General features: G+C 45.8%; 1 protein-coding gene across 1 annotated transcript in view; it reads left to right on the top strand.

Moving 5' to 3' along the window:
- The window catches only part of zbtb46 (zinc finger and BTB domain containing 46), a 54,852-nt gene extending 44,564 nt beyond the window's left edge, over positions 1-10,288 (top strand). Inside the window, exons 4-7 of the mRNA XM_023425287.2 lie at positions 339-620; positions 5,504-5,850; positions 7,375-7,417; positions 7,542-10,288. Coding sequence (XP_023281055.1) covers positions 339-620; positions 5,504-5,850; positions 7,375-7,417; positions 7,542-8,305 — 1,436 coding nt within the window. The 3' untranslated portion in view covers positions 8,306-10,288. The remainder of the gene's footprint in view (positions 1-338; positions 621-5,503; positions 5,851-7,374; positions 7,418-7,541) is intronic.
- The last annotated feature ends 347 nt before the right edge of the window (positions 10,289-10,635 follow it).

Genomic DNA, 10,635 nt, shown 5'->3' with positions numbered 1-10,635 from the left:
TGGGGGGGGTATTTTCACTCAAGCTGTTATCGCTGCCGGGTGAAACCCTTAGATCAACAAAATGAGTACAATGATCTGGATTTCTGTAGTTTGACCACCATCCCTTTATATCCCCTTTGAGAGGGTTTCACAAATCCAAGATTGGCAGGATTTTCAGCCAATGGAGAAGCATGTCATCCCTCAAATTAAGTCGAAACAGTGCTGTGTGAAATGTTTTGAGGCATTGTCCCGTACCGCCTCCTTGAATTTCCCTGCTTTAGTTTCATTGTCAGTCAGCAATAGCTGCAGAAGGACAGAGGAGCCTCACCCATCTTCTGTTACTTCATCCCTATCTTCAGGGGCAGACGTGACCGAACCCAACAGCTCAGACAGCCGCGGTGAACGCCTCGACTTCTTCCTCAAACAGGAAGAGGCTCTCACCGCAGAGCCCGGCTTCATGGGTCCCAACGAATCGGAGGAGGCCGGGGGAGGAGCCGTGGGTGGAACCATCTCATCCGTAGCCAATCTGAAGGCGGCGCTGATGAGTAAGAACAGCCTGCTGTCGCTGCGGGCTGAGATGATGGGAGATGATAACCCCCTGCTCTACGAGTACCTGCCCAAAGGAGGACACTCCCTGTCGTGTAAGTCACTGTTTACTAACACTGTGCTCACACTGATCATTAACACACACTTACACCCAACCAGCCACACATCTCATCATAACTTACAAGTCAAGTATACACAAACCTACTCGTGTGTCTTTTTTGAGTACCTGCTCATATGGTCACCTGTGAGACTTAAAACATACAGGCTTGACCGCTTTTGACATGAGTGTCCTCTGCTGCAGAGTATTTTCCCTCATCAGCCACTGTATTTGGATAACACTGAATGCATGCTTGCGTGTGTGTGTGTGTGTGTGTGTGTGTGTGTGTGTGTGTGTGTGTGTGCGTGTGTGCGTGCGCGTGCGTGCGCGCGGTACCACTTGAGTGTGTAACGAGATTGTGTGGCAATGCCAGTGATGAATAGTCAGCGGTGACTCAGTGAGAGAACATTTTGCTGGGATCGCTCTTGCTGTCGTGAGAAAATTTGTTTGGTTTTATGTGACAGTTTCTTTGTGCGTATCAGTGGCTCTACGGCTGTTTCACAGCAGCAAAGTAACACAACAGAACTGCAGCAACTGTTCACATATTAGTTTCTTACTGAACTGCAGCACCAAAAGTGATGAAGAGCTTTGCTGTACTCAACTACGGAATAAACCTCTGCATGCTGTTAAAAGCTTCTCCAGAATAAAGAGTATTTCTTTAAAATTGGACCTCTGAAAACATAATTTTACAATAGAAAAATGTGATGTCGTGTGAGATAAAACAGATTACAACAAGCTGTAAAACCTTAAGGTATAATCAAGTATTTATTTACTGTACAATTTACTTCTTTTGTCATTATGAATGACTGTTCAAACTATATTTGAATAATTGTATGTTTTTATGTTAAGCCTTCCTCCATTCTTTGAATGATATTTAAATATCCCAACGGAGAAAAACTCACCATAAATGTTCCAATCAATGCCTCCACTTAATGAAGAATAAATCATTTTCTAATCACATCGATAATAGATCAATACACGTGCTTAACTGCGCCTAATTTGTCCACGTTAACAGGAGAATTTGTTCTTCATTTTTATTTGTTTGTTTCCTCAACTTTTTTTTGCCTTCAGTGAAGGTGTTAAACTGTCAGTGTGTCTACGATACATTTGTGTATCTCTGAGTGTGTGTGTGTATGTGTGTGTGTGTGTGTGTGTGTGTGTCTGTGTGAGCGTATATTTGCTTGAGACCATGTCCGCGAGGGCACATTCGTTTGTGTGACTCTTGTATTTGTGTTTCTTTGCTTTTACTGGCTAGTAATTGGATCTTTTGTCCCGAGTTCTGCCTGTCTTTGTGAGCGGAAGAAAAGCAGAGGAAGGGTACAACTCCAAGCCTAGTCATGCCTTTTGAGTTGAGCCCCACTCACCTACAAAATAAAAGACAGAGCCAAGACTGAATAGACCAAAACACACATTCAAAATTGCACATACGGGCATGTGCTCGCGCACGCACGCCACATCACATCACCCCTTTTGTGTAAGTGTTAAGTGTGTGGGATTGAGATGTTTCTGTTGGCTTAAAGAGGAGAATCAGATGCTGTCACAGCACAGATAGGCAGCCTCACAAGCTCCAGAAAAGAGAGGAGGCTTTTTGATACACACTCACACTTTACAGATACACTCAGCCTTGACTATATGAATAGGAGATTTGAAGAATTCAGAGAATGTTAATCATTTGCTCCCTGCTTGGAAAAAAAAAATTGTTGAATGAGTATTATAGCTGTATTTCAGTTGTCGCCAAAGAAACCTTGGGGAGGTTTTTGGTTAGCCAAACCCTATTTTGAATTCCCTGCACAATAGGGGTTGGGGAAATAGGCTTGTCATGATGGCCAACAACCTCCCCTCCCTCCTTGGGTCTGCCCCTGTGTCTAAATGAGGACAAAAAATAAACAAACACCGTACCTCAGATTACTGGGCGGAGGATAAGTCTGCCTAGTGTGACAGATCGTTGCTCCCTGCTTCCCTCCCTCCATTCAGTCCTCTTTCCCCTCCTCCTCTTCTCCTCCCTGCTTCTCCTTCACCCCTGCTTAACATCCTTCCTGTCCTTTTTTCCCTCCTGTACTCCCCCTCACCCCATCCCTCCCTCCCTCCTTCCCTCCATCTATTTCTCCTTCACCCCTCCTTAACACTCATCCCTCACACTCTCCCTCACTCCCTCCCCTTCTGGCCGGCTCCTTCAGTGCCTCTGTATTTGTTTCACTCCTGTCTCTTTTCCCCCTTCTTTTACTTCAGCCGTGGTGCATCAAAGTATGTTGGTTTAAAATCCTGGGAAAGTATTGATCTAGGCAGAGAGGAGGTAGAGCAAGGTCACCTGGCCCAATTCAAGAGAGATCACTGAATACTAGCAAAAGGCCTTGACATAGAGTTTCTTTCTCCCTCTCCCTCCCTCTTCCTCTTTCTCTTATCCTCTCTTTTCCGTATAAGTGTTTTTAATAAAAAAAAATTTCTCCATAAGATTCAAGAAAAAAAATTAAGAAAATCGGACCAAACTTTAGAATCTGTGTTCTACGGTTTAACCACTCTCTCTTTACATTGAGTAATTCAAACCGAGGCCGACCGCCGCCTTGTTGACGGGGCAGGCAATTCAAATGCACGGCTGCTCTCTTTACCATCCTTTGCATGGGTCACCGATTACATCCTCCTAGCATGTCATGGAATGCAAAAATACAGTGGAACCAGTCTGTATGTCAATCAGCCTCCTGAATCCAATTAAGATCATTTGGATTTGGCCCTGTTACCCCTCTGTGCGTCACACAATCAATGCCAGACAATGGATTTTGCCGGACCATCCCTGCGCACCTGTCCACACTGCCACCGCGTACCGTCTGTAAAGAACATCCAATTAACTATCGGGATCATACTGACATTATTGAACTTTTCTCCCCACTGCCTGCTCTCATCACTTCACATGTACTTTTGAAAATTGACTCACCCTGTACAGTAGCTCCCAGCGGCTCCATGATTTTAACACAAATTCTGAAGGAAGAGACTTTTCAGTTTTAAAATTTGGATTGTACATGGCATCGTTCATACCCTCTGCCTCTCTATTTTAAATACAAGAGGAGAGGAGGAACAGTGAGGGTCAATGTAAAGGCAAATATTGATACAGGAGATGGAAATAACATCAATCTGGTCATGGGATCCTTCCATTAAAGGTGACCTAAACCACTTTATATATAAACCTTTTGGATTTGCTGGCACTTTTCCAAACACCTCTTACCTGCAGGAGATACATACAGTACCTGAAACATGGATCCATATCCAGGTTTACCTTTTTTCATCATATTTTATACAACAATAAAAAGAGTGTAAAAATTGCCCGGGGGGTTTTGCGAACAGGGCGTCATTAGGCCTTTTTGCCATCGAGTCATGGAGAACCCCAATCCTATCTGGCTATTTATTCCTAACCTGACTTACCAAGTTTTAGTTGATTGGCTACTGGCAGCTGGTCAGTCACCTTACAGTAACTGGTTTCCTAAAGCCTAAACAGACCTAATAAGTCTTGGCCCTGTTCTGATAGCAGCAGCAGCAGCAGCAGCAGCAGGAGGAGAGGACACAGGTTGTGTCTTAGTGTTAACGTAATTCAGTTACTCTACATTACTGTATTTTTCCTCTTTCTATTTCTTTTGCTCCTGTTGCTGCACAGTGAGTCAGCTTGCTGTTATTTGTATTCTTTACAGCCAGACACGACAGAAATATTAAACTCAGCGAGACAAGATTGCAAAAATTTACAGGCGACTGTTGGAATTCTTCAAGAGGCCTGAACCAACACTGTTTAACCCATTCGACGCAGATATTCCATGATAGTCCTTCCCTGATGAAGTTACCTTCTGCCAGGACATTTGTCAATGAGCTGCTATCTCTCACCTGTAGCTCATCCCTTTACTCTTCTGTCTTCATTTTCTTCCTCCCTGTTAATGTTGTTCCTCCTGTTACTGCCGGGGGTGAGGAAGAAGAGATGGGGAGTTAAGCATTTGTGTGTGTTCTCAGTAAGTGGGAGTGGGGAGTGTCGGGCGCGGTAGTTTAACATTCCAGGAATCCGTCCACGGTCGAGCCTCATGGTTGTGTGATTCTGTCCGTTGTGCAGAGGAGGGCAATGAATGGCTAACCCACTGCATAACTCTGGAGACATTCCCCAAAACGCTGCCCACACTCACACATACTCAAACACACACACACACACACACACACACACACACACACACACACACACCGAAATAATCTGCAATACATTATACTTTGATTAATATGCACGATAATAAAAAGAGATGCACTCTCAGCACCAGCTAATGGTGATATTAATGTAGCAGAAAAAGCGCTTGTGTGAATAGTTATAGAGAGCTAAAGGCTCTGTAAGAAATTCCAAATTCTTTATCCAGCGTGCCTTAACTTGTTGCTGGTAAACATCTTACATGGTCGATATAGTCGTCCTTTACCCTGCGTGCACAAAAAGTCTTCACTTGAGCTGCAGGATGGCTCCTGTCCAAAACAACCTCCCTCCACACTACAGAAGATCCTCAAGCCCCCTCTCCTTATATGCATTTTACTTGCTCACACAGCACATGCACACTCTCTCACAAAACACACACATGCTGCCATCCTCTGCGCACGCATGTGGGTGGAAGGAGAAGGAGAGCAGAGGAGCGAAAGAAAAAGAGAGAGAAAGAGAGAAGAGAAGCCCTAACCCTTTCCCCTCGGCTGGTGGAAAGTGAAACTTCAGAGTTTTTCTTCCTCCCCCTCTCCATAGTGTTTGATAGTGTAGCACTGGCAGCCTCTGTGTGCCCCCCTGCCCACTCTCTCCCGTTGTGTTCTGGTGGCCAGCTGCTAGCAGAGTTGCAGTTGTACGTGAGTGGGTGGGTGAGACTCGTTTCCTGTGCTCCTCAGGGCTCCGCTCCAACAACTACTGCAGCACGCTCCGGCCAGGGGCCACGGGGGCCACTATTCATAACAAACAGGGGGCTGGCTCCTCTCCTCCTCCTCCTCCTCCTCCTCTTCCTCTTCTTCCTCCTCATCTTCCGCCATCACCACTACCACTACCGCCATCATTGTCATCGTCATCAACATCGGCATACTGCCCACCCACTCAACCCACGCCACTGCTCCCCTCTGAGCCTCGGCCCCTGGAGGCCCCCGGTCTGCGGGCTGGGGTATCCCCGCTGCGCTCAGAAGGGTTGGACATCATGCAAGTGGAAGAGTCCCCTGAGGGCCCGGTGCCCTCCACCTTGCCTGAGGTAAGCACACAGAGCCTGGCTCCGCTCCAGGGCGGAGGCTGCTCTCTGGGTACTGCTCCTCCAGTCGGATAAAAGTTTGATCCATGTAAAAACGAGTGGAGGGGAGGGTCCAGGGGGCAGTTTCACCCTGCTTCCGCAAACGCACTAAGGGGGGTTGAGAGGTGACAGAGAGTAGAAAGTGACTGGTGACGTGGTCAGGGGTGTGGGTGGGGTAGGTGGGGCTCTGGGTTAATGGGGTTATTTTTCATCATTGGAAAGTCTTTTTCCTTTTTCTTTTTTTTTTTCTTTTTTTTTTTTTACGCACAACCACATCATCTCTCAACCCCTCTCTGTATCTCATTCTCTGTGTGGAATCTGGCATATTTCCTGCTACACTGAAGAAAAAACACTGTCTGTCTGTTTTCTTTTGTTTGTCTTTCTTTTCCGTATGATTTGTTTGCTTTCTCTTCCTTTCAGATGTCCAGTTCTTCACTCCTGTCTCACTTTTCAAATACTCTTTTAATATAGCTAGACCAGATTTCACCTTCGAGCCTGCAGTCTTTGCTCGGCATTAGCGGTAATGTGGCAATATAGTGGTTAGATTAGAGATGACACATCTGGTCACAATGGCAGTGTGTGCTTAGATATGGCAGATAACGGGCAAGGTAGTGAGATGAGACTGAGTAGAATCAATACTAGTAGACAATGAGAGGTTTGCTCTCACAGCCCAGGAAATTGTTTGTTCTGCACGGTGTGTGTGTGTGTGTGTGCGCGAGTGTGTGGGTGTGTGTGTGTGTGTGTGAACATGGCAGTATGAGCATGTGTGGATGTGAGTTTTGTGCCAGTCTGTGTATGTGTGTGTGTGTGTGTACGCTGTGTGTGCGGGTGAGCATTTAGGAGCAGCATTTGATTTCAGTGGACCTGCCTCCCAACAAGCCTCCCTATCTCTACGGACAAGCCATCTGTTTGCCCAGTGCACTGTGTTCTGTTCTTGGAGAGGAGGAGGAGGAGGAGGAGGAGGAGGAGGAGGAGTGTAGGGGCCGAGGAAATGGGTGGGGGTGAAGGAATGGCACGAGCGTGAAGTAGATGGAGGAAGGATACAGATCAGATGGGATGTAGAAGGGAAAAGAAAGTGGGGATGGGTGTTTGTTGCACCTTGCTAACATCCAAGTGGGGGTTGAACATATGAATAACAGAAAGATAATATTATTAATACTGTAGATCAACCTAAGTGCTGATTCTGTGTCTCAGGACAGCTCTAGCACCCAGGAACTGTCAGATATTTACTGTACAAGACTTTTTCTGTGTTTGCGTGCTTATCTCTGACAATTTATCTGTCTTTAAATCATGCTGACCTGTCGTTCCTCGTCTTTTTTCCTTTTTCTGTTTTCATGTCTTTGTTTCTCTGTGTTTCTCACATGTGTGTGAAAAAAGGTTGTCTTCACAGCTTGTCTCACCTGCCTGCCTCCTGCATGCCCAGACAATATTCCATACAGCCGGTATAAATCTGTGCATGTGACATAACGAGATGCTTTGTGTTTACAGGAGGGCATAAAAGACGAAGAAGACATGAAAGAATACAGCGCAGGTATGGTTTAGGCTTTAAGAGTTGAAGTATGTCATGTCTAGACAACTTAAGAGAGAGTTTTTGTGCTTTTATACCTGTTCTATTTCTCTCACTTTCGTTCTCACCCTCCTTCTTGCTGTCTCAGCCTTGGAAGTTGACCAGTCTCCTGTCGAGAGGGATCAGATGGGCGGTGGGAGCTGTGCTGGTGGTTTGACCATACCTGCGTCAGTGTCCGTGGCTGGCAGAGAGACTAAAGGGCTGATGGTGCTGGGCGAAGAGGCTGGATCAGGGGAAAGAGTCCTGCCAGAACCCGGTGCCTGGCCCTCACAGGGGTTCGCCTGCTCCCTGTGCAAACGGCTGTTCAGCAGCCTGGAGCATCTCAGGGAACACGAGTACCGCCACACCCTGTCTCTGATGGCCCTGTCCCTGGACTGGCCGAGCATGCAGGGTCCGCACCACCAGCCTGCCCTGCCCCGTCACCAGCCACAGCCCCAGCCTCTCCACTTCCACCAGTCTCTCTACCGCCCTGCAGTGGCCGAGCCTGCGCGCTACCTCTGCTCCCAGTGCCCGGCCAGCTTCACCCTCAAATCCAACGCAGATCGACACGAGAAGACCATTCACTTCAAGAAGAAGCTGATGCAGTGCGTGTACTGTCTGAAACACTTCAGAGACCGCACAGACCTGCACAGACACCTGTCGTCTGTGCACTCCAAAGAGAGAGGGCACACCTGCCCTGCCTGTGCCAAGGCTTTTAGCACCCAGAAGAACCTGGCGACACATGTTAAAGTGTGCTGCCAGGTGGGGTCGATGCCAGGAGCTATGCTGGGAGGTTGCACTGGGATGGAAATGTCTCAGGGTGTCTCAGGGTATATTTCCACTGTGGCGGCTTTCTCGAGAGATGAAAGTTGATAATCATAATTGCAGTATCAATGCGTAAAACTGAGACTGGATCTACAGGCTGCAGGCTTATGTACACACGTTCATACCCATCAATTAGCAGCGTATCCTCACTTGTGTTGTACGTTGATGCCAAAAATGATCTGTGGTTTCGTTGCACTGAGAAGGGAAGATTTCCTTTTGCAATCAAATGTCTGTTGACATGATTATAAATATCTTTACCTTTTTTACAACGTGTTAAATTTAATGCCATTATTATTTTTTAAGGATGATTTAACACTAATTGACTCATATGTCAACAGTGCACAGTTGCTATGCAAACCTGATCTTTTAAAAAAAACTTTTGGCTGAAATTATATGCAGTATTTTTAGGCTTTGTGAATAGTTTTGTTGAGCACTGACTGGACCCATAAACAGGTGAATTACTCTGTGCTGCGGTGCTTGGTGGTGAGACGAGGTAGGGGGGGGGTTGTGATTTCCGCTTTCCCAACCCAAACCACTTGTCTTGCTTACTGTCGCCAGTCACTAGACTGACTAAACTCTTCTCTCCTTTTTAGGCAGAGAGATCTTTATCTTTGTGTCCACCCCTGCATTAAAGGCACAAAGACAGCTCATATCTGCAAGGCTTAACTGTTGTTCACAGCCCACGCAACCACACCACCTGCAGGAGTTTCGTAGCATTGCAGCGCTGAGAGCTGAGTAAAGACCCAAATGAGATCATTTCTGTTGTAGTGCACATCCATAAATATTAAGAATTGGCCTTAAAGAACTTAATGGAATATATAAAAGTATTTGTGGTTGCTGTATCTCAAAGAGAAAGGACAAACAAAGTAATTCTACCACAGATCCACCTCCACTGGACACGCACAAGCTTGTCCTCAGTCGTCAGTCTGACACAGTTCCCTTCTGTCAGTGCTGTCAGATCAGTGCAGATGGAGGGGATGTGCCGAACGAGACAAAGCCAGCTAAAACAATAGACCAGTAGCAGCTCAGATGGGGGTTGGGTGGTGTCATTTTCTCTCTCTCTGTCCATCTCCTCTGTCCCAGATCTGTAAGTCTTATAGTGGCTGAGTGTGGCTGGAGCTGGACAGTAATTGGTCCTTCATGGCTCCGACCCTTCTTAACCCCTGACCCCTCATCTGAGGGGGAAGTGGGGACCGAGGGGCAGATGCCCTTTAAACCAGATGAGCTCGGTGATGTCACTGCCGCAGACAGATAATGGTGCGGTTGTGAGTACAAGGTAGAAAATAGGAGATCAAGGCAAGACAAGTGGGAGAATGCAGAAGAGGAATAAGGGAGGTGGTGAAGGCAGAAGAGCTAGAGCAAGGCCTGCGGGAGGAACACTGGCTTTAAAATCTATGCTCATGTAAATTCAGACACATTTCTGCCAAAATTTTCTCCCTCGAGTTTACAGCAGAACTTTACCCTGCAACAAAATATTGTCTTGATACAGCTCAGTTTATTGTGTACACCCATACTGTGAATACTATATCCAAAGGGGAAGACATCCACCAGTGTTTCCCTCTTGTAGTCCACTCACTCCAGCACATAGAACTGAAATTTCTGAATGTGTGCAGTAAAAGCAGAGCTGGTGTCTATTGGGAATCTACCCCCTTGCTATCGTGTATATATATATACACACACACACACACAGAATTCCCAAATGCCAAATCCTTTCTGATACAAAATCCCATTTCTCAGGTAGCACACACTGTCCCAGCCAGCAGCTGAAACAGACTGGCAGGCTCAGAGAAGTCAGGAACTAATCAGGAACGCTGCAGAATCAGCCCCTGTGGAGAAATGGCGACTACTGTACGGATGTTGTGTAGCGTTTCAGAGTTGGAATACGCTTTGTTTGTAAATACTGAAAGATATTTCATTTTAGATTATGAATAAAACCCATGTACTGTATAAAAATATGTACTTTTCTAAACAGAATGATATTCTGCTTGTAATTTTTATGCTGTAATTAAACTGTTATTGAAACTGTCAAAACTTCTTTGTTATTAGTTGTCTGTGTCATGCACATATTCACTTAATCACAACAATATTTCTTTCTTTGTGTTTACATTTAATGTAAAAAAAAGAAAAGGAAAAAAATCCATTGTGCAGTTTATGCATACATGCATGTTTTTTGTTGATGTGCTGTCAAGTGCTTAATCAGAGCAGAAGTCGGTTTGCAGATTGAGGTAATTATGTTGTATTCCTTGTAGCTGAACTTAACCCTTAACTGTGTGTTTGAGTCCCTCCCTCGTGTGCAGTAGATGTGTACAGTGTGTGTGTTGTGCTTAAATCCAGTCCTGGTTATATGTTGTATGCTTTGATTGTAAAGTTTCTCATTG

This window comes from Seriola lalandi, unplaced genomic scaffold (genome assembly GCF_002814215.2).
Source record: "Seriola lalandi dorsalis isolate HSWRI2012SDOR001 ecotype SW California unplaced genomic scaffold, Sedor1 jcf7180002054767, whole genome shotgun sequence".
In the NCBI taxonomy this organism is placed as follows: Eukaryota; Metazoa; Chordata; class Actinopteri; order Carangiformes; family Carangidae; genus Seriola; species Seriola lalandi.
This window is presented reverse-complemented; position numbering and strand designations above follow the sequence as displayed.